Source organism: Capsicum annuum, chromosome 1 (assembly GCF_002878395.1).
Source record: "Capsicum annuum cultivar UCD-10X-F1 chromosome 1, UCD10Xv1.1, whole genome shotgun sequence".
Lineage (NCBI taxonomy): Eukaryota > Viridiplantae > Streptophyta > Magnoliopsida > Solanales > Solanaceae > Capsicum > Capsicum annuum.
The window spans coordinates 3,113,013-3,137,064 of record NC_061111.1 but is presented as its reverse complement, the minus strand read 5'-3'; the positions used below and the strand labels follow the sequence as shown (position 1 = coordinate 3,137,064).

The window sequence follows — 24,052 nt, the reverse complement described above, 5'->3', positions numbered from 1 at the left end:
AGTGGCGGCTCTTTCTCGAGTAGTAAAACCAGGCAAAAAGTATAATTACAACTTTTGTATTGTTTTCTTTATAGGATAGATTTGTCATAACTATAAAATGGCAGCCTGGTATATTAAAGCTTCCGCTATACATAGGGTCCGAGGAAGGACCCCACCACAAGGGTGTATTGTACCCAACTTTACCTTGCATTTCTGCCACCTATGACCTCCTGATTACATGGCAACAATTTTACCAGTTACTCCAAGGCTCTCCTTCATGATTAGTCATACCAATGTAGGTCGTAAAAAAGAGAAAACACATAAAGCCTAACAAGCAAGCCAGGATGGACACCATGATGTATCCATCCTGATCTTGGACCTCCATTAGCTAACAATCTACTCTATTATATTTTAATAATGATTAGTTGCCAAATTTTGTATACTTAATTAACAAATTGGTTGACAAATGTGATTAGCAAGGATTTATTTAACTTCATATATAAGTCAAACATTATATAGGGAATATTTTTGGTCAAGAAAAAAAATTAGCTGTCATTGCCTCCCTACTACCTTACCTAGTGATGAACCTACTACAAAAGGTTGCTAATACCTTGTCCTTTTGTTCATCAAAACAACCTTATTATTGTAGCTACAAAGAAAGGGGGCGCTGTTTCTTGAATGAACAAGCAATGCTAGTGCTTTATATATAGTTATAATTCATGCAATTGCATTGTCAAAACACTAACAATCATCAAAGGTTCAAGCAAGATGTCCCTAAGAATAAATGATGCAGCAGCTATGCCTATGTTACTTGACAAGAAGATGAAAGAGCATAGGCCACTTCCTAAGAGAGGGCAAGTTAAGACAAGGATAGTTGCCATGGTGTTGCAGTTGTTGATCATGGCTGCCACTAGACGTTCAAATTCGGCCCAAAAATCCTAACCTTAAGGAATAAAGCGCGGTTATGACCTAAGAAATACATTGATGCATGGGAAGCATGTAGAAAATGACAGGAGATTGATCAGTCTGAGTCGAGTGACCTCAAAGATTTTAGAGAGTTTTGTATAGAGTCAGTTTCGTTGATTTCTTGTATTTAGACATCCTTCTCTTTCCGCAAGACTCTACTAGACATTGCTTTGTACTCATGCAAAAATAGAATTAGCAAATATATAGACAACCTCATGCTAATGTTGTGCATTGTCATAAAATTATGTTGGAGATTGCTAAATTTAGCTCTATACTAAATGGATACTTAAAGCACAGAGCAAGGCAAAGACATTAAGCCAACAATTTTAGGAAAGGAATAGGTCCTTTCCTCAATGTCAAGGCTTTAAACCAAAGCTTTTATGCTTTTTATCAATCATGGGTCCATAAATTGATAAAATAATGTATAGTTCCCATACTGTTATCTATTAAAATGGTATTCTCAGGCCAACTTCTCCAGCATAGTCTATGGTCCAACCCGAGGTTTACACGTACACCGATCATCCCTCCGTTGAGAGCTAACCATGAATCAGTTAAGAGGCAATCGCCAGGAAAACTTAAAATACGGGGCATTAAGAACAAAACCAACTGTTTGGTCACATTTTCGATGTTGAATCCTGAGAATGGCACGAGTATGAGTACATTTTCTCCAGCCAATACAATCAAGTTGTTCTACTCTAGCATCAACAACAAGGACATGAACCAACTAGCATTGCTCATATCTGAAAATTGTTTCTATGAGGATTTCTCCTACACTGAACCATTCCGAGGGAGAAAGGTTATATCTCTTTTCCCTCGGAAACATGAATTGTACCTTACTTTTGTACAACTTTTTGAGCTCAATAAGAACTACCATACCTCTATTCCAAGCTAGTTGAGATCAACTTAAGCATTACCCATCACTTAAGGGTTCTCTAATATACTCTAGTGGTTATATCAAATTGATACAGGAGATTCTGAAATTTCTGGGGCAACTAACTACATGCATGGGGAAGAATACAGAATACTGCATTGAACACATTTATGAGGGAGTTGATCTCACGGTTATGGTAAACTGGCATTTAGGTAACGATGAGTTATTTCTTACATCTAATGAAAATGTAAATATTGGAACATGAGAAAGTATATTTTGGTAAATGCAGAATGGAACAAGAAACAGGTTCCTTTCACTAGAGGCTGCAGTTGCTACGAGTTATCAAGAGACGGAGAAGAACTAGTCATAAGGTAAATATCAACGTTTTCTTGGACCATGTATGTTACCTTTAAGCCTATTGTAACTTAGCACAAGCATAAAGTGCCCCGGAAATGGAAATATATGCAGGAAAGCTCAAGTAATCGTTGAATCGCCAATCAAACCAGGAAGCTTAGCTATGGTATGAATATCGTCAATCTTCTATTTCAGAAAAACGCAAACTAGAGAAGCTAATTTGTCAACAATATGTTATCTAGATTTGGTATGAATACCACCAAATTTCTTATAACTCAGAAAAGCGCAAACTAGACGAGCTAATTTATCAACACTATGAATACCACCTATCTTCTATTTCATAAAAGCTCAAACTAGAAAAGCTAATTTATCAACACTATGTATCTAGCTTTGATATGAACACCTCCAATCTTCTATTTCAGAAAAAGCGCAAACTAGACAAGCTAATTCATCAACAAGATGTTCACTATTTTTACCTGATATTGGCAAGTTGCAACTGCAATTCTTGATTCTTGTTCAGTTTCTATTTCATTAACGCACGTGGTGTTCCTGTCTTCACAAAATGCAGGAAGCGTTCCAGAAGGTCATTTCAGTATGTGATGCTTTTCCTGCGGCTGCTGACTGTATGCCAATCTCTTTTGTTCTTAATTTTTCACCAAACAAGAGAACAGAAATATTCTCAACAGGGCAAAAAAAAAATTTCCTATGCAGGGTTCTTCCTGATGGGCCCCCAGCTGATAACTTCGTATTCCCACTACACAACATGGCTCAATTACATGTCAACCGTAAGGCCTTGGATTGCTTCAGAAGATCAAGAATCAAACTCCAAAGAATGACTAGTTCTGTAATTAAGTCCTAAGGGCCATTTACTAGTGCTACTATAAATAAAATACTTATCTGTTGAAAGCTGCTCGAAAAAAACTTTATAATTGAGTGTTGGGTTCAAGAAAAATTGGAACCACTACCGAGACCTATATTGTTAAAAGTTGAAGAAGATGGATTGAATTTCAATCTAAAAATTCAAGCGGTAAGCAATTCTTTATGGAAAGACTATCTTTTATGGTTGTGAGTCTCTTTATTAGTGATTCTTAGTACCAAATCTACGAACTAGTGCATCTGCAGATCGATGCAGGACATGTCCAAAACCTACAAGCTTACAAAAATATTTCGCATATTCCCCGTCTATGTGCTCTTTGTAGAACATAATCTGTCCAAATAAGCATGAATAGGAGGATTCCATCATGTTAACAGTCATTAAAAAAATCATCAAACCATATACAAGAATTCAAGATTACTTAAAATGAATCCAAGTGCAGAAAGACAACTTGAATTTTTTTTATTTTCATGAACATTAAACCAAACGAAGAGTATAATTACAACTTTTGAACTATTGTTTTCTTTATAGCACAAAACTAACATGCCTACGTGGGTCGTTGAAAAGAAAAACATAAAGCCTAACAAGCAAGCTATGATGTATCCATCCTAATATTAACCTCTATTAGCTAACAATCTATTCTAGCTGTATTTAATAAATTATTAGTTGCCAAATTTTGTATTCTTAACTAATTGGTTATCGGTTGACAAATATGAATTTGCACAGATTTATATAACTTCATAGACAACTAATGATTTGAAATAAATACTAGAATTCTCATATGGGGCGTTTTTGGTCAAGAAGAGTTCACCTGTCATTGCCTCCCCCACTGACTTACCTAGCGATGAACCTACTACAAGAGGCTGCCAATAACATGTTCTTTTGTCATCAAAACAACCCTATTATGATAGCTATAATTAAAAAAAACCTTGTTTTCTGAATGAGTAAGCAAATTTAGTGCTTCATATATACTACTAATTCATGCAATTGTATTGTCAAAACACCAATAATCATCCTGTTTGTTCTCAAAGAGAGCTTCTAACGTTACCATTATAACAGAGATTGCCCTTAGATTAAATGATGTAGCAACCAATACTTTGTTATTTGAGAAGATCAAAGGGAAAAGGCCACTTCCTGAGAGGGAGCAAGGTGAGACAAGAATAGCTTCCATGGCGTTGCAGTCGCTGACTGCCATGATCACCATGGCCACCACTCGACATCCGAATTCAGCCCCAAAATACAAGTCTTGAGGAGCTAAGAGTGGTTATGACCTAAAGAATCGTTTCTCCCCATGTTATGACAATTTTTCTGGTGTTAAGAACACCTAGAAAGCGAGGTCTTTATCGTCATAGTGATTATATTTCGTATTGTCAAATTTAGTATATCATGAATGTGCATTGTCCACAACCTTTTGTAACTCCACCAGAGGAGCATAACCCCAAAACACTTTTATTAGTGTTTGAGCTAGTCTGCACACAACTAGACTAATTCCACTCATACCTACTACCTCCCACCAGCATAGGAATCGGGTAACTAAGCCAATTGAGGATTGAACATATGAAAAAGAATAACCTAAAATTCTTTCGTCTCCACTAAAATTTGAACGTGAGACCTCGTGGTTCACCCCGATTTTATTGACCATTAAGCCACAACCATGGTCCTTAGTAGCGTTTACAAAGAAGGGTCCGGTTGAAAGAAAGCGAACCTTTCCATTCTTCTTATCAGAAAGGCATGATCGACACATGAAATTTTGAGGAGGAAAGGAAAGATCATAATCCCCTGGTGTTCTCTATGTAGGAAGACGGGGAAACTAATAGGCACCTCTTCTTACATTGTCCTTTCACAGCTCAAATATGGTCCATGTTTCTCAACTTGTCAGAAGGAAAATGGACTATGCCAGAACACACTGCTGGCTGACTTAGTTGTTGGATCAGAAGAGGAGGTAGCAAGAGACAGAAGATCTAGTGGAATCTAATTCGACATTGCAGAGAGGAATAGTAGGAATTTGAATATATATTCAATTCCACTCACAAGGTTAACTGGAATTGCACTGTATCTCTATTCTTTTGGTGTAAAGAAATATGATTAGAGGATTCAAATCTGCCTTTAGAATTCTTAGGATCCTTGTAAGTATTTTTAAAGGTTTCCAGCATATCTTCTAGCTGAAGAATAAAATGTTACCAATTATCAAAAAAAGAAAATCATAACAAAAATATAAAAGCGGTACCTGATAAAAAAAATAATAATAACATAAAAGCAGTCAGTTTTTTTTAGCTACTTTCTCATCCAAAGTTTGACAAAAAACATAAAATGCAATGTAAAAACACTTTTAAGTGGAATTGGCAAATGGCTAGAATGAGCACCAAGAAAGTAATCTACCACAGGTCATCTGAAGATGGCTAAATTTGGCTCTATACTAAATAGATACCTTAAGTACAGAGCAAGGTAGAGACATTAAAACAACAATTTTAGGAAAGGAATAGGTCCTTTCCTCAATGTCAAAGCTTTAACCAAAGTGTTTAACATGGGTCCATAAATAGATGATGCATAATTTCAGTAGTGTTGCCATTATCCATTAAAATGGCATTTTCAGGTCAACTTCTCCGGCATAGTTTATGGTCCAAACTGGAGTTTATGCGTTCCCAGAGCATGCCTCCATTGCAACCTAACCATGAATCAGTTACGGAAGTATCACAACGAAAACTTAAAATACGAGGCATCAAGAGCAAATCTAACTGTTCGGTCACACTTTCAATGTTAAATCCTCAGAATGGCACGAGTATGTTTTCTCCATCCGACACAATCAAGAAGTTCTACTCAAGTATCAACAACAAGGACATGAACCAACTAGCACTGCTCATAGCTAAAGATTGTTTCTTTGATGACTTCTCCTATACTCAACCATTCCGAGGGAGAAAGGTTACCTCTTTTTCTCATAGAAATATGAATTGTACTTCTCTTTTGTCCAACCTTTTGAGCTCAATAACAACTACTACGCCTCAATCTCAAGCTAGTTGGGATCAACTGTATATCATAAATGTTTTGTTTCGTTCCATAATACTTCAATGCTCCGTACTTGAGAATTATATAACACTTAGGGCTGTCCAATACACTCTAGCGATTATATCACCAATTATAAGTTGATGCAGGAGGCTCTGAAATTTCTGAAGAAACTAACCACATGCATGGGGGAGAACACACAGTTCTGCATTGAACGCATTTACGAGGGAGTTGATCTTACAATAGTGGTGAACTGGCATTTAGGTAACAAAGAATAACTTATTTTTTACATCTTATGAAAATGTAAATATTCATTCTACCCTCCAGATCCCACTTGTGGGATTACACCGAGTATGTTGTCGTTGTTATGAAAATGTAAATATCGGAACATGAGGGATAATATTTTGGTAAGTGCAGAGTGGAACAAGAAACAGGTTCCTTTCACTAGAGGCTGCAGTTGCTACGAGTTATCAAGAGATGGAGAAGAACTAGTCATAAGGTAAATTTCGAAGTTTTCTGAGGCCATGTTTGTTACCTTTAAGCCTATTACTTTGTCAGCATTAAGTGCTCGGAAATGGAATTTATGCAGGAAAGCTCAAGTAATTGTTGAATCGCCAATCAAACCAGGAGGTTTAGCGATGGTATGAATACCACCGATCTTCTATTTCATAAAAGCGCAAACTAGAGAAGTTAATTTATCAACTATATGCTATATCTAGCTTTGGTATGAACACCACCAACCTTCTATTTCAGAAAAGCACAAACTAGACAAGCTAATCCATCAAAAAGATATTAGTTTCCTGATACTGACATGTCAGCAACTGAGTTTCTTGATTCTTGTTCAGTTTCAATTTCATTTACGCACACGATGTTCCTTTCTTGACAAAATGCAGGAAGTGTTCCAGAAGGTGATTTCAATATGTGATGCTTTCCCTGAGGCCGCTGAATGTATGTTGATTTCTTTATTTTCTTTATTTTTCACCAACAAAGAACGGAGATATTCCCAACACGGCAAAAAACATTTCTCATGCAGGGTTGTTTCTGATGAGTCCCCATCTTTTACAAAGTATCTACAGAATAGCACTCCGGCCAAGCTTACGTCCAATTCTTGCCTGGTACCGCAAGTTATGGAGTATCATAGTCACCATTCTTACACTTATCTACACGATATCTCTGTTCATTATTAAGAAGTTCCAAAAGTAGACATATACACTGCTTGACACTCAAGACAACTGGACAACATTTTGAAGGCATTATGTTCCTACATATAAACGGTAGCATACAAAACAGACTTCACATCCATAACAAGCACAGTAAAACCTTCAAAATTTTCTTACTTCTATTGGTAGAAGGTCCTAAGCCATTAACCATATCCGCTGTCAATCATCTTTGTTATCTCGTTTCGACCATGATTCAAGCAGTGAAAGAGCAACTAGAGGTCCAAGGAAAGGAGGGATCGGAGGCGGCCTGCTAAAAGCAACGAGGGGTTCAGCATTCTCCACCTTTATCTGGGCTTCTCCAGCATCATCATTTGCTTGCTTCTTAGGGGTCATTGTTCCAACTGTACCAACGTTTGCAATTATTGTCATTCATAGTCAAAATGAATACAACTGTAAATCAAACAGTCAAATAACTTTTTCTTCTACTATAATTTTCTTGTACATTTGTAATAACAATTCTATCTCTATGCAAATTTATATGACACTCTTTCTGTTTCGGAACAAAAAATTGTTTTATACTATCCCATTGATAATAGGGAATGATAATACTCCTACAATTTTACACAACTTTGATAAAACTTACAAGAATTCAAATTCATTTCAATATTCACAAATTAGACTTTCTCGTTTTATATTTCTGCCAAATTAAATTTTCTCCACTGCCATCAATATGATTCAAGTCAAATTAATATATAACAGAGAGAAAGCATTGGTTATATAGTTCCAAAGCAACAACAACAACAAACCGTATATTCCCACCTAGTGGGGTCTAGGGAGGAGGGTAAAATGTATGAAGTCCATACCACTACCTCCGAAGAAAGAAATAGAGAGGCTATTTCCGATAGACCCCCGGATAGTTCCAAAGCATACATTTTTAATTTTAAAAACAAAAGGTCCTTCAAGACTAACCTCCTTTTATTCCCACAGTGCATTTACTCCCTCTCTTCGCTCATGCTTGTCACGCTTTATTTCATGATAGTCAATCTGACTAATCTTCGGTGCTAAATTAAATTAAAATCAATTCAAAATTTTAAAATATAAATTCACATGTTCTAAAACTATACGAAAAATAGGTCTCAGGTTCAAAACCTAACAGATGCAAAAAACACTAGGTGATTCTTTCATCTATTCTAGTTTTGTAGACAGAGTTACATGATATCTATTGCTTGCTGATGGGAGGTGGCAGGTGTTTCGTGTATTTGGTCAAGGTGGAAAAGTTGGCTCGGACACCACAATCATTAAAAAAAAAAAAAGAAAAACTACATGAAAAATACTATAAGTTGGCGATATTTCTCATGACAAGTAAAAACGAACACGCTAGTATCTAATTTTATACTATAAAAAAAAAAAGAAAAAGAAGCATTACACTAAAGAAGTTTGAAGTTACCAATTCTACTTCCAGATGGAAACGTAGTTCTGATGAATTTAGTTATAGCTGGTACTAAAGTTTTAGTTCCAATCATTTCACCAAAAGTCCTGCAAATCATGAAAGAAATTTGTTAAAATGAATATAACATGTTGAATTATGTATACAACTGACAAAATTAAATTTAATTAACGTACCAAAAAATCTTTATTTTTTTTTTGGTTCAGAAAACTGTTATTTTTGTCAGAATTGTCAGTAGTTCGAAGGTGGTCGGATATCCAGGAACAAGATAGAAGAAGTCGAATGTTCTTGAAAGTTCACGTGGGCTTGGTGGTTTGGGCCTTTAAATGGGTTTCTGTAGGATTACTTGGGCCAATATTGTTACTGACATTTGTAATATGGGCCTATTTGATGATTGTTGGGCTAGTCCATTTCTTTACATGGGCATTGTAATAGTGTTTTCACTTTACCTATTAAACATAAATTCCAACTGGAGTTTAATTACATAAAATTCCTTTTGCATAATTACTGAAAATCTTAATTTTGGACTATCAAGATACACGATTAACTCCCAATACATCCAACGAAGATACATTTTTCCTTTGTAAAGATACATAATTAGATCCCATTTTTTTCCCTATTTTGGGTCGGTCGAGATACATAATACATCCGATGAAGATATATTTTTTCCTTGTAAAGATATATAATTAGCTCCCGATATATTTTTTACTGATTTTGAATCTATCGAGATACATAATTAGCTCCCCGATAAATCTAAGAAAAATACATAATTAGTTGAAATTTTTGTAATTACTTTGTAAGGATGGAAATTTGTATAAATATGGTAAGTTAAGATGCATATTTATGTTATTTTTTCATAAAATATTCACAAACATTGTTTACCTCAAAGGCCGTGGTCGAGTGGTAAGTACTTCTTTACACTTATCAGAGGTGTTCGAGCCGGCTTTGGTAGTGAGTGTTTTACCCCCATAAAGGGAATTTCCGACACAAATTCGAATTAGTCAGACTCTAATGTGGATACTAAACACCGGATCAAAAATCAAAAAGAAAATCACAAACGTTATTTCATAGTCACTGAGGTTAAACTGGCAAACCAAAGTTATTTTCGGAACCATTCTTCCTATAACTTACATGTGCATGTCCAGTCAAACGAAAATGCATCTTCATGATTTGTATTTATAACTTGAAAATTATCTATCTTGTGACTCACATGACACAAGCAATTGTTGTATACTGATTTCGGGAGTATACAACAAGAAGCTACTTAAAAGTTCAACGAATTCAGCGTTATAAATCCTTAAAATCAAATGATAAAATCTTAAATTCGTCTCTGCTACGATAAATTCAAGAAGAATTGAAGGAGAAAGAAAAAAGTATATATATCTAACGTAACTAAATATTAAACCTAACATTATCTTAATTAGTAGATCACAACTCATAAAAACAGATAACTCAACAATTGGAACCCACTAATAGGCCTAAATGGGGTATGATTGTCTATAACTCCAATGCAATTAGTCGGTTAAACCAACTGCCATATGATAGTGAACTTGTACCTACTGATCATAACTATTTGTCTGTATCAAATATTTACATCAAATCAATTTAATTTATTATAATTAAATAATTAAATAACAAAAAAAAAACAACTAAATTTCAGCCATATGTCCTCAAATAGGATATATGTGAATCTAGAGTGTCATTTATGAATTCAGATACTATTTATCCCGCTTTGTATATGTATTAAGAAATCAATCTATTAAATATAAATATATAACTGTGAACTCAATTTTTTATTATATATTAACTTAAAATCATTATAAAAACTCACTTTCTTATATCGAATGCTAGACAATATTTAGCAAATTATTGTGATTAATTTTTTTGGTCTAAACCATGGGGTACAGCTAGCTAATTAATTAGGTAATGCCATATTATCCGCAGTTGGATGTCTTCCTAGGGCCATGTGGATCAAATTTGTACACAGTTATTGAACTATTGAAAGCCCACAGATTAATGACACTACAAACCAAAAAGTTACAATGTTTAGTTAAAGTACTAATTCTTTTTTGGTATAATGGAAAAAACTAAATAAATTACTTAAAATCTTTTAAAAGCAATATGATCGGAATCATGAAGGAGAAAGTACTCCATTTCTTTGAGCGGTTCTTCCAACATCACATTATCTTTTTTATGCTTATTTCTTCATTTTTTCTTTTGGTTTCCATTAGCTGTTCGGTCCCGCATTGGAGTCCGACTAATTCGGATTCTCGCCGCGTAGGACCCTATTCGGGGGTAAGAATTTTTTCATACTCAGGGCTCGAACCCATAACTTCTGATCAAGAGAGGAGCAACCCCATCCGCTGCACCACATCCACGTCCTTTGATGGTGCGATGCAATTTCAGTTAAAGTACTAATGCTCAGATATTATTATCATCGTATTTGTTAATTGTTTTTTGCTTATTGTTTAAGTTGTTGTATTAAGATGATCATATATATACTGCCCAACAAGGTAATTACTTAAAAAAGGCAATTAGCTAAATAGATGTCAATGACTTAATAATGTGTTTGTTTGAAAATGTCTTATTGATGATGTATTGTGTTAATGAAGAGAGTAAATCGATCAAAAGTAGAAATTTGTAGGAACACTCTAAAGAGTAAGAGATTCAGGATAAGTAGAAAAAAATAATAATATATGCACTCTAACATATAGTTTAATTAGTCCCCTTAAGAATGAAGTAAGTGAGATTTAGTGGTGCTATAGACTATAGTACCTTAGTATATAACTTATGTATGTTGCCATGTTGGTCCTCTAAATGCCCTTTGTATCTAGATATAGTAAAATAAAATTTGTAGAATTGTGGATATTAAATCAAATTAGCTGTGGTGCACAACATGTAACAAAATTAGAATTTAGTTACTTGGTAACACTTTTGATTAGGGGTGGGCATGGTATGGTATGGTATGGTATATACCGACTATCAGTTCGAAATCAAAATTTTTTATACCGCGGTATGGATGTTACAGTATTTGGTATTTATGCAATAAATATCGAAATACTGTATACCGCACCGATGTTTTTTAATAACATATAAAACTCAAATATATATATATATATATATATATATATATATATTATATTTAAGATTATTAAATATATTTATATATCATTCATTAGCCAATTGAACACAAAAGTAACTTTTATTCAGAAATAAATTATTTGAGAAGCTTATTATTTAAGAGTACTATGCTTAAGTTTAGGTACTATTGTTCAGAGTTTGCATCTCGAACTATTCAATCGTGATTGAAATGTTAATTTTGTGTAATATATTAACAAAGAGAGTTGTTAGCCTAACATGATTGAGACGTTTTTAAAATTTAAAGTTATAGTTTTTTTATATGAACATATGTAATTAGAAATCAAATATAGTATGGTTATCGAATTACCATACCGTAAAATACCGAAATCGAATTTAAAAATACTGAACCATACTGAACTAATTTGGTATGGTAATGGTATTATTCTTTTAGATACCGAAAACTGAAGTTACCGTACCGAAGTTTAAAATACTGTATCATGCCCACCCCTATTTTTGATGTATTTTTCATCGAAAGTCTGACACCGATGAGTCAAATTCTGACAAAACGTTGCGATTCTCTTATAGTGATGTTACATCACAAATCAGTGGGCCAAGCTAAACTAGAGGGTGATGACTCAAACCAATATAATAAAATTAGAATTTAACTCGATAGCACTTTTGAGTTTTGATATATTTTGAGTTGAAAATCTTTTATCGACGAGCCAAATTCTGAAAAAATGTTGAGATTCTTTGATAGTGATATTACATCACAAATCAATATAATGGGCCAAGCTAAAACTAGAGGATGATGACTCAAATCAATATAATAACTTTACCCTACAAGTACCCTTCCAACCGAACTCTCCTAAAAAGCTTATTAACTAAGAATAGTTCTTTGAGTTTTACCTTTTCAATATCTTTTTCCCATTTCAAAAATAGTGTGATTCACTCTTTGGATCCATTTGCTGTTTTTTGCCAATCAAGTCTATTACTACTCACCTTTTTTATTTATGCAAAATAATATCTTATCTTGATTTAACACCATAATTAGTGAACTACTTTTTAAGCTCTAACGTGTTACTCATCACCCATTAAAGTTGATTGACAATTGTTGAATCATAGTTTGCACTTTAATTACCTTAACATATTCCCAATATAGAACGATGCTATCCAGTGTATTAGCACTATTTTTGTTAAGCCGCATGAGGATCTATCCGAAATAATCTTTCTATTTTTACACGATAGGGATAAAATTTTGTATATTCTATCTTCTTCAGTCTTCGATATTACCACTTAGTGAGATTATACTACACATTTTATTATTGTTGTTGTATCTGTTCATGATCATTTTTTTATTCATTAATCTCTTTGGCCTAGCTAATTCAAGAATCTACATTTTATATTTTAACTTTATAGTTTTCCTGTCTCTAGTCAATGTGTTAAGATACTCTAATTACTCTAATTATTATTGCAACTACATCTTAGCATAGAATTAGCTGGTGTAGTTTGTTAGTTAGTTACATTGACTGTTAAATAGTTAACTCTCACAGTAGATTAGTTGGTATATTTTTTTTTCTTCTTCTTTCCTTGTGTATATATACAAACCCTATAAATGAGATCAATGTAATTTTTCATTCAACCAAAATTCAGTTTTCATCCCAGATATTTTGGGAAGCTCTGCTCTAATCCTTCTACTTCAGATATTAGGGAAATCTCGATATGGTATCAGAGCCAGCAATTCCGTATTCCCCAACCTTTTGATCCCCTTTCAATTTTTTCTCTCCCTCGATTTTTGATTTTCTTCACAAATTCGAACTTTATCTTCATCAATGACGACTGATTCCACTCCTACTGCTGCTACTGAAGAGCAATCTCCATCTCATGGAATTGGCGAATTGACCAGTGTGTATTACATGCACCCAACTGAAATTGCAGAAACATCAATAATTCTGGTGATTTTCGACAGTACTGGTTATCGCTCTTGGCGTCGTGGTGTGCTTAGGGCTTTATCTGTGAAAAATAAAACAGGGTTCATTAACGGAAAAATCTCAAAACGAGATTCCAATTCACCCAATTATGCTCAATGGGAGAGGTGTGATGACATGGTCACATCGTGGATTCTCAATTCCTTATCTAAGGATCTACGAGATAGCTTGCAATACGTCAACAATGCTAAAGAGCTCTGGGATGAGCTCGAAGATCGATACGACTAAGCAAATGGAGCAAAATTATATCAATTGCAGTGAGAAATCAACGACCTTACACAGGGGAATCTCGACATCACAAGCTATTACACAAATTCAAAAGTTGTGGGAGGAGCTCAGTACTCTAGATACTAATTCTCAATGCACATGTTTGTGCACTTGTGGGGGTAAAACCAAAATGTACAAAGCTGAACAAGACAGATGACTTATTCAATTCCTAATAGGGTTGAACGAAGTATACACCATTGTGCGAGGCAGTATCTTAATGATGAACCCATTGCCAACCATAGCTCAAGATTTTTCTATCCTAGCTTAAGAAGAAAGACAAAGAGAGGTAAGGCCTCATAATCGATTGAATCTGGAATCCACATCGCTACATGTGAATGCTACTGGTATGAATGCTAATTTTTGAACAAATTATGCTTCTTATCGTAGCATTGGGGGTACTACCTTCAAATAAACTCAATTTTTTTTGTGAATATTGCAAAAAGAGAGATCACACAAAAGATAAATGCTACAAGTTACACGATTTCCCACCAGATTTCAAGTTCACGAAGGGTAAAAACTCTGGCACAGCAGCTATTGCTCATGGCAATTCAGAGGGATCGCTGGAAAGGCCTTATGCAGGGTATAATTATGAGAAAAAATCACCTTTATCATCTCAAACTTTAAGCAAGGACCAGTACAATCAGTTGATAACCTTACTGGAGCACTTTCAAGTTCAAGGAGTAACTAACCTTGGACAGACTGCTAGGCAAACTGTGAACAACATAGTAGGTGGAGCTGTCAATTTTGCAAGTATACTAGCTTGCTACTCTTCTATTTGTTATATTGGAAATCTTTCATCTGCGTGTCTAAAGCTATCTACTAACTCATGGATTATAGACTCTGGGGCTACAAACTACATAACTTTTAACAAGAAACTTCTCACCAACATCAGATAACTTCCCTATCTTTTCCTAGTGACATTACCCAATGGCTATGGAGTAAAAGTGACTGAAATTGGTCATGCATGCTTAAATCCTTCATTAACTTTGCATAAAGTGTTGTTTGTGCCTAGTTTCAATAGTTTTTTCTGTCTGATGCAGGTCCCTTCATTGAAGAGCCCTCTGGAGATTGGTAAAGCTTTGAATGGACTCTATTTTCTATGCTCAAAGTGTCACAACTGCAGTTCAGCCTTCAATCCTGTTTCATCGAACATTGGATCGTGTCACAATTCATCATCACATATCTACACCCTCCACAACAAAGAATGTCAACCTAAGAGTCCGATCTTTACTTGCAATATAAATAATTCACCATTTGCCTCCTATTCACCTCCATGTAATACTAATGAAGTCTCTAGTTCTACTAGTAAGATAGATTGCACTTTATCACATTTCAATCTACTTGTAAATCTCTCATTTCCCATTAATAAAATAGTGCCCTCAAATGTTGTTTCTTCTGCATCTACTAGTTCATGTATGTCTCATGGGAGTAATGTTGATCACTTATGGCACTATAGGCTAGGGCATGTACCCTTTATTAAGATGAAAAGCATATCCACTATCCCAATTTCATTCTCTTCTAAAAAACCCTTTATGTGCAATATTTGCCCAATGACAAGACAAACAAGACTCTAATTCCCATAAAATCAGCCATCTCAACCACCAAAGTTTTTTGTCTTCTTCACTTAGACCTTTGGAGCCCTTACCATATGCCTACCTATGATAACCAAAAGTACTTTTTGACCATTGTTGATGATTTTAGTAGATAAATATAGACACAATTATTAAGCTGCAAAAGCAATATTTTACAAGCTCTTAAGGCTTTCTTTTCCCTTGTAGAAAATTAGTTTAACACGATGATAAAGGCAGTCAGAACAGACAATGGTACAGAATTCATCAACAATGAAACAATAATTTTTCTTCAAAATAAAGTGGTTGTACATCAAAGATCCTGTCCATACATACCACAACAGAATGGTGTGGTAGAGAGGAAACACAAATACCTTCTTGAAGTTGCAAGAGCATTATTGTACCAATCCAAGGTTCCTACTCAATACTGGGGTGAGTGCATTCTAACAACAACTTATTTGATAAATAGATTACCTAATTCAGTTCTCCAAAACAAAAGTCCTTATGAAGTTCTTTATCAAAAACATCCCATATACTCTCACCTTAGATCTTTTGGATGCTTATGTTTCCCTACCATTATAAGACCTCATAAAGACAAGTTTGAACCAATTTCAACACCACATATATTTGTTAGATATCCTTTCAACACAAAGGGGTACACAGTTCTAAACCTAAGTACTAAAAAGATTCACATTTCCAGTGATGTGACATTTTATGAAACTGTTTTTCCATTTGTGTAATCTTATCCAGATTCTACTTTCAGTTCTACAATAAACAAGGTGACTTCTGAATCCCAATAGTAAATCATAGAGACAACAACTTTAACAAAACTTATGGGATTGATGAGGACATCACTGATAATGTTACTAGTACTCATATGCCCTTTAATTCTCCCATTCATGCTTCCACACATGATACCTCTGTCACTTTCTCAAATGACCCTACTGATAACCAACATGAAAATACCCCGCAATCTTCTGCAAAAACTCAATTCCAACCTGCAACTACAACATCTTCTTATACTACAACACTTAGGAGATCAACCAAAACTCATACCATACCACAATATCTGAATGCATACAAATACACCATACCTGGTTTGCAGCATACTTCACAAAATCAATCTTCTCAGCCTAATATCAACCATCACTTGTCCCTCACAAGTCTTAATCCTACAAGCCAACAGTTAGCTGAACTGACTTCACGTGATTGTGAGCCAGTCTCATTTGAAGAAGCAAGTATGGATCCTGCTTGGCAAACAACAATGTCTCTTGAGTTTGAGGCTTTACATGCCAATAAAACTTGAGATTTAGTTCATTTACCTACAGAAAAAAGAGCTATAGGGTGCAAGTGGGTTTATAAGATCAAACATACATCGTATGGCATCATAGAAAGATATAAAGCCAGACTTATTGTCAAGGGTTATACCCAACAAGATGGAATAGACTACAATGAAAAATTTTCTCCAGTTGTTAAAATGACTATAGTTAGAACATTAATTACCCTAGCTGCAAAGAAAGGATGGAATCTCTACCAGTTAGATGTGAACAATGCATTCCTTTATGGTGACTTGAATGAGGAGGTATATATGCATTTACCACAGGGTCTCATGGTAGAAGATCAAAGTCTGATATGCAAGTTGAGGAAGTCTCTTTACGGTCTAAATCAAGCTAATAGACAGTGGTATGACAAATTAGCTCATGCTTTATGTTCCAGAGAATATTCACACTCCAACAGTGACTACTCCTTATTTTACAGAAAAATTGGTTCTTCTTTAGTTTTTGTTGCAGTTTATGTGGATGATGTGATCTTGATTGGGACTGATGTAGGTGAAATTACGTCCCTCAATTCCTTCCTCCATGATCAATTCAAGATCAAAGATTTGGGCAGACTTCACTACTTCTTAGGGCTAGAAATACAATACAACAGGATGGGATTCTCATATCACAAAAGAAGTTTGCTACAGACCTTATCCATGATTTTGATTGCACATACTGCAAAGAAACTACATCACCACTTGACAGCACTGTCAAACTTCATGCCAAGAAAGGAACCCTACTCAGTGATCCTACATTCTACAGGAAACTAGTAGGAAAACTCAACTTTCTCACTCACACAAGATTGGCTATTGCTTTCAGTGTACAACATCTTAGTCAATACCTACAATTCCCTAGAGAATCTCACCTACAAGCTGCATACCATGTGCTAAGGTACTTAAAGAGGGACCCTGGTCTAGGCATTTTCATACCCAAAGATTCAAATTGTAGCATCACAGGTTATTGTGATTCAGACCAGGCTGCCTGTCCTGAGTATAGAAGATCTATCAGTAGGTACATTATAGTTATGGGGTCTACTCCAATCAGCTAGAAATTTAAGAAACAAACAACCATATCTCTCTTATCAGCAGAGGCAGAATATAGAGCAGTTAGAAAAATAGTGGGTGAAAGAAAGACTGCTGCTTGAACTTGACTTAGCTTGTCCATTGCCTATTTCTGTGTTTTATGATATCCAAGCTGCCGTTCATATAGCAAGAAATTCGATGTTTCATGAACGAAGCAAACACATTGAAGTTGATTGCCACTTTGTTCGGGACAAGATACAGGAGGGACTCATTGTTTTGCACCGCATATCTACTGTAGACCAGTTGGCTGATATACTAACTAAAGCATTGCCTCGAGCCAATCATTCAGTAAATCTTCATAAGTTGTCAGTGAATTACCCCCTCCCAACTTGAGGGGGGTGTTAAGATACTCTAACTATTATTGCAACTACATCTTAGCATAGAATTAGCTGGTGTAGTTTGTTAGTTAGTTACATAGACTGTTAACTAGTTAACTCTCATAGTAGATTAGTCGGTTAATGTTAGGAAATATTTTTTCTTCTTCTTCTTTCCTTATGTATATATACAGACCCTATGAATGAGATCAATGTAATTTTTCATTCAACCAAAATTCAATTTTCATCCCAGATATTTTGGGAAGCTCTGCTCTAATCCTTCTATTTCAGATATTGGGGAAATCTCGATACAAAGAAAGAACAAAATTATGGTGTACATAAATTGAATAGGTCTAATCTAAACCTAAGGTCTGTCAAGCAAAATTGACTGGTAACATTGAACAAAAAATTAAAGAAAACCATGGTCAAATATCAAAGAACTCGTATCTAATATCATAACTCCATCTTATTAAAACTATTAGAGGTCTTTAACATTTATCACAAGAAAATATATTCAATGTATTTCTACATTTCCATATTTTGTCTACCTATCTCGTAGATTATTAAACTGGCCGGTTCACAATTAAACTTGAAATATGAAAAATGAAAATTTGTTCTACGAGTTTTTCAAGTCTTTAGAAAGTTTTCATATATATATATATATATATATATATATATATTAAAAGTGTGAAGACTTTTAGAAAAGTGATTTGAACTTTTTGTCTTTCATTAAAACAACTTTCTTCAGATAAAACTATCTTTTCACTATTTTTAAATTATTATTTAATTATTTTTATTATATTAACTAGACTCCTAAAATATATGGATTCTCTGTCACAAAATAATACGATAAACGTGATATCAAAACAATACAATTAAACTTAAATTTTACGCACAAAAATTTCTCAAAGCCGATCGAGATTCATCTACGAACTTTAAACTACCACAAAATAGCAAACTAATAGAGATATTACGATAATACAATTAAACCTAACATTTATCTAAAAAACTTTTTCAAGCCGACCCACATTCATCTAGCATCTGTAAATTTAAATAAAACAATAAGATAATAGATATATCAAAATAATACGATTAAATCTAACCTTTACACAAAATATTCTTCAAAGTCAACCAACATTCATTTACGACCTATAAACTATAAAAAAACAATATAATAGTGATCACAAAGCTTTGATTTTGATCCAACTAATTCTTGTCTGAGCGAAAATTTTGACCCTAAAGAATGATTTTGAATGAAAACTAAGAAGATATATATATATATATATATCAACCGATTCATGTTCTAATGCCTACTAGAATTTCACCTTTTTCCCAATTTTTACTTTGATTTTTCATTTTAAACCCTCTTGATCTACTTATTGTTGGTTTTGACAATGACCTAATTACATTTGAACTAATTACCAATATAAAAGGGGAGATACACTTAGCTTTCAAGGACAAAAGGGCTAAATCTTTCTACTAAACACAAATCAATTGAGTCCATCTTAATTAATTCCTTTAATCCTCTTAATACATTTTTAATGGAGAAATCTCCAAACTCAACTAGAGGTGTTAGCTATGGTGGAGGGCAAAGTTCATTAGGTTATCTATTTGGTGATGATAAAAAACAACAAAAGATTGATGATCCTCCACCTTCTCCAACTGTTCTTGCACCTCCTTATGGAATTGATGATGATGCAAATGCAAATAATCCATCACAAAATTCTAATACTACTTCAATTACCTATCAAAAATCTCAGGGCCAAAATTCAGGAATTTTTATCACTGTGAGTATGATTTTATGTTTATATATGTAATTGTCCTTGGTTAATTATAAAAGAAGTTTATTGATCATTTGCCGCCCCCCCCCCCCCCTTTTTTTTTTTTAACTTTATTCATTCATATATAGCTCTCAGATTTATTATTCACACTAGCTTGAAAGTATAGCGAACTTAGATCTAGTGATTGTCATATATTTTTTTATTGCCCTTGGTTAGTTATCAAGAAAGTTTGCTCATTTGATTTATCTTAATCTTTTCCTTTCATTCATTCATATTCATAGTTCTTAGATAATCTAATATAGAGTATTTATAGTGATTTTTATTTTTTATAGCCCTCGGCTAATTATCAAGAAAGTTTGTTCATTTGGTTTCTCTTTTTTCCTTTCATTCATTCATAATTCTTAGATTTATTTACTAGTAGCTTGAAAATATGGATAACTTTAATGATTTTCATTTTTAATTGTCCTTGGTTAATTATGAAGAAAGTATGTTCATTTGATTACTTTTTTTTTCTTTTTTTTCCTTTCATTGATTCATAGTTCTCAGGTTTATTTACTAACAGCTTGAAAGCATTACCAACAAATTAAATTCAGCTTATACCTCACTTTCTTGGGAATCTAAGTGTGAAAAACTGGATTTTGAACACTGAATTGGAATCTTTAATTAATAGGTAATTAATCAGAAATTTATTGTTGTAGTTTCTCTTCCTTTTGTTCTTTGATTCATTCATATATAACACAATGATGACATATTTAGTGTACTCTCAAAAATGAAGTTTGGGGACATGGCGTAGCCACCTTAGGCAAAGGGTCTAGTGCACATCCTATGTTTGAAAATTATGTGGTACACAGAGGTTAAATGTTGTTAGTTATTATGAGTGTATATTTAATTTTGCACACCCTTAATATAACTAAGAAAAAAAATTTGCACACCCATCACCCAATTTCTGTTGGCTCTATGATGTACTCAAACTTTATTCCTACATTTTTTAGGGTAGAAAAGTTGTTTCCAATAGGCTCTCGGCTCATAAGGAACGTATCAAACGCAGGATCATAAGAGATATATATCCAATAAATTTTGTAGTAGTTGTTCACGTGCTCTTGGTTTTCAAGAATTTCTTCATGTGTAGCTTTCTTTTGTTTCTTGATTCATTCATACTAGTTGTTAATTATAATATTTTTCTTGTTTCTTTCCTTAATTAAATGTATATATAGGGCCGTCCATCAACAAAGGTGAATTCAGTTCCAGGAGGAGATTCATCATTGGGCTATTTGTTTGGAGATAATAAGTCTTGATATTTCTTCATGATCTATATATCTAACTTCTAAGCATGGATGAAGTTTAATTAATTATTATTAGGGTTTGAATAAGGGAGAAATTTGCAATTTCTCTATAGTTTTAATATTTATATTTTGCTTGTAACTTGTATTTTCAAATTCCAATGTTTGTATTTGTGTGCTAGTATAATTAGTAGCTTCTAATCTAAATTTGTGTGGTTGTGTGAGATCATATGTGTGATGAAGATCATCATGCAGATTTGGTTAGGGTTTGTGAGGTTTTCAGTATAATGTATTGTATCATATCAATCTTCAAATAAATTATATATTTATGTTTGAAATGGGATATTGATTATTTCATTTATTCCAAGTTTGTCATGATCCAAACTTAATATGGAAAGTACTTTGCATAAGATATTGTCCAAATATAACAATCCCTTTCTTCTCATAGAATATAGTTTAATTTCCCGCCAGTAATATTTGATGGGGTCATAATATAATAATCCCTTTCTTCTCATAGAATATAGTTTCTCCCCAGTAATATTTGATGGGGTCATTGAATTTGTTTCTCTTTTTCTAGAATAACTATTAGTTATTTTATGTTCCTGTTTTTGTTGGTCACAATATAATTAGGAATTGATTATAGTTTCATACTCTCAAAAAAACAAATGTTTTCCCTGCCTTTCATTCCATTGGATACTTTCCTTATTAGTGGGGATATTGTTCTCCTTTGGTTGAACTAAATCCTTAAAAAAAACCCACCCATCCTATTGGTCACACAGTAGCGGAATTTGAATTTATAAAAAAAGTAACCACACAAAGAAATTAATAGAATCTTATGACAAAAACTCCGCCTTGTTGTGCATTGGCTGTTTCATCTAATATTTGCTTTAGTCTCTTTTTTTTTAAGGCGAAGGGAGCCTTAACGCAATATAAAAGTTATCCATCTGCCAAGATCATGAATGCATGTGATTCAATCTTTCTCTGAAATTATTCATCGCGAAAACTCAATGTATCATCAAGCTATTTTTCTTTCTTCTATTGACTATATATATATATGGCACTAGATTTAGAACTATTACGTATATACCCTACTTTCACATCCCCCTATATGACATGATATTTTTGTTCTCATAAACCTCTTGTGTTTACGGTGAAGTCAGCGTTAGCACATTTATTAATACAGTAGATCGCACATGTATATGTTATGCGATCAGAAGGTCACGATTTGGACGGATTGAATAAAATTCTAGTATTTTTTTTTCAGTTTCGTTTTCTAATTATTTTGCGTCTAAAAATATCAAGGAGGTAAATTGGCTATCTTCTTATGATATTGTTCCATCTGCCACTTATTATTAGGTCATATTATCAACAAATATCTTATTGTTCTTTTATATATATACTAGAGAAGCATGATCCGTCTCAGCACGAGCCCAACATTAAGATATTTATTTATATTTTTAATCTTGATATATTTGAATAAAAAATGTTAATAAAAGGATTGCATATGTTTTCTAGGATTCATCCGGAATCTAGCATGAGTTCAACATATGTTATTTTAATATGTATATAGATAATTTAAGTTGTTAACTATTATAATTTGTAATTTTTTTAATGTAATTTTCAAATTAATATACGTTACTTTTCTTGTCCAAATTTTTGTGGCATTGATAGTCAATTATATTTTAAAAATAATTTAAGTTTTTAATTATTGTGATTTATAATACTTTTCTTCTATTTCAATTTCAGCGACACTAATATAATTTCAAGAGTCGACCAAATATTTTATATCTTTTAAAATTTTTAAGTTGTTAATTATTGTGATTTCTAGTATTTTTCTTGTAAATTTTTGAAATATATAGCATATTAAATTGTTTTTAGATATTTTAAGTTGTTAACTATTGTAATTTATAATACTTTTTATGTAATTTTTGAATAATATATGCTACTCTCCTTGTCCAGAGTTTTATGGCGACAATAGCCAATTGTATTTTTTAAATAATTTAAATTTTTTATCATTGTAATTTATAATATTTTTTCTATTTCAACTTATGTGGCACAATGCTTAAAAGATCATAATAATTAATTAGGGGTGATATAGTAAAATGTAATTATTATTATTTATTATTTTTATTATGTGTATGTGTTGATTCAAGAAGAATTTGGAAACATTTAGAAATGTGTTGAATTTTACAAATGTTAATAATCCATTTGGTGCTTCTTGATTTCTCTACATTTATCTCTTGTGTGTTTTTACTTTTTTGCCCTTTGAAATATGTAGTAATTTTTTTCTTTTATTTTAAATATCATAAAAAAAATTTATTATTAAAATCATGGATTCAATATTATTAATTTTTCAATACATAAGTGACTTATAATAATTAATTGCGGGTAATACATTAAAATCACGATTGAAGCAGCAGAAATCAGTCAATTTTTAAATCTTTTTTTGTTAATTATTGTTATTTACAGTACTTTTTATTTCATTTTCAAATAATATATGTTGCTTTATATCTTTTTCTGTCTCATCTCAATTTGTGTGGCAATACTATAATTTTGATAGTCAATCAAATATTTTGTGTTGACATATCATTTTGTTATTCTTATTTTTCTAATACATAAATGACTTATAATAAGGAGTGATATAGTAAAATCATCGTTCGAATGACAAAAATTTAATTTAAAACATTAAGAGTTAATTTTGTATTTTATTTCTATTTTATTTTT

The 24,052-nt window shown here is 33.1% G+C and overlaps 4 protein-coding genes across 8 annotated transcripts; 3 read left to right on the top strand and 1 right to left on the bottom strand.

Moving 5' to 3' along the window:
• Positions 1-1,335: 1,335 nt before the first annotated feature.
• LOC107852237 lies at positions 1,336-3,227 on the top strand. 5 transcript variants are annotated; one of them, XM_016697300.2, is made up of 6 exons: positions 1,340-1,741; positions 1,914-2,028; positions 2,106-2,187; positions 2,285-2,336; positions 2,739-2,793; positions 2,882-3,227. In XM_016697300.2, exons 1-6 carry the CDS (start codon positions 1,397-1,399, stop codon positions 3,004-3,006), a joined length of 774 nt encoding a protein of 257 aa, XP_016552786.1. In that variant the 5' UTR covers positions 1,340-1,396; the 3' UTR covers positions 3,007-3,227. The 5 variants fall into 5 exon arrangements, with proteins under 5 accessions (XP_047270399.1, XP_016552779.1, XP_016552786.1 ...); XM_016697309.2 differs by having other exon boundaries at positions 2,739-2,762; positions 2,882-3,076; XM_047414443.1 differs by having other exon boundaries at positions 1,336-1,741; positions 2,739-3,227.
• Positions 3,228-5,581: 2,354 nt separating this feature from the next.
• Positions 5,582-7,692, top strand: LOC107864593. Its single transcript, XM_016711019.2, has 6 exons — positions 5,582-5,963; positions 6,194-6,308; positions 6,462-6,543; positions 6,634-6,685; positions 6,938-6,992; positions 7,078-7,692. The coding sequence occupies exons 1-6, from the start codon at positions 5,625-5,627 to the stop codon at positions 7,245-7,247; spliced, it is 813 nt and encodes a 270-aa protein (XP_016566505.1). The 5' UTR covers positions 5,582-5,624; the 3' UTR covers positions 7,248-7,692.
• On the bottom strand, positions 7,206-8,971 carry LOC124899531. The gene is made up of 3 exons (XM_047414438.1): positions 8,828-8,971; positions 8,652-8,740; positions 7,206-7,605 (listed from the first exon to the last, which is right to left on the bottom strand). Exons 2-3 carry the CDS (start codon positions 8,725-8,727, stop codon positions 7,424-7,426), a joined length of 258 nt encoding a protein of 85 aa, XP_047270394.1. The 5' UTR covers positions 8,728-8,740; positions 8,828-8,971; the 3' UTR covers positions 7,206-7,423.
• Positions 8,972-19,701: 10,730 nt separating this feature from the next.
• On the top strand, positions 19,702-21,666 carry LOC107852230 (protein SPIRAL1-like 5). Its single transcript, XM_016697283.2, has 2 exons — positions 19,702-20,054; positions 21,263-21,666. Exons 1-2 carry the CDS (start codon positions 19,809-19,811, stop codon positions 21,341-21,343), a joined length of 327 nt encoding a protein of 108 aa, XP_016552769.1. The 5' UTR covers positions 19,702-19,808; the 3' UTR covers positions 21,344-21,666.
• The last annotated feature ends 2,386 nt before the right edge of the window (positions 21,667-24,052 follow it).

Coding starts and splice junctions, on each gene's coding strand:
- LOC107852237 (XM_047414443.1), top strand. CDS start 1,397: ATGGTATTCTCAGGCCAACTTCTCCAGCATAGTCTATGGTCCAACCCG. Junction 2,029..2,105: donor TATGGTAAACTGGCATTTAG/GTAACGATGAGT, acceptor TGGTAAATGCAG/AATGGAACAAGAAACAGGTT. Junction 2,337..2,738: donor AACCAGGAAGCTTAGCTATG/GTATGAATATCG, acceptor CACAAAATGCAG/GAAGCGTTCCAGAAGGTCAT.
- LOC107852230 (XM_016697283.2), top strand. CDS start 19,809: ATGGAGAAATCTCCAAACTCAACTAGAGGTGTTAGCTATGGTGGAGGG. Junction 20,055..21,262: donor ATTCAGGAATTTTTATCACT/GTGAGTATGATT, acceptor ATGTATATATAG/GGCCGTCCATCAACAAAGGT.
- LOC107864593 (XM_016711019.2), top strand. CDS start 5,625: ATGGCATTTTCAGGTCAACTTCTCCGGCATAGTTTATGGTCCAAACTG. Junction 6,686..6,937: donor AACCAGGAGGTTTAGCGATG/GTATGAATACCA, acceptor GACAAAATGCAG/GAAGTGTTCCAGAAGGTGAT. Junction 6,993..7,077: donor TTTCCCTGAGGCCGCTGAAT/GTATGTTGATTT, acceptor TTTCTCATGCAG/GGTTGTTTCTGATGAGTCCC.
- LOC124899531 (XM_047414438.1), bottom strand. CDS start 8,727: ATGATTGGAACTAAAACTTTAGTACCAGCTATAACTAAATTCATCAGA. Junction 7,606..8,651: donor TCCATCTGGAAGTAGAATTG/GTAACTTCAAAC, acceptor ACGTTGGTACAG/TTGGAACAATGACCCCTAAG.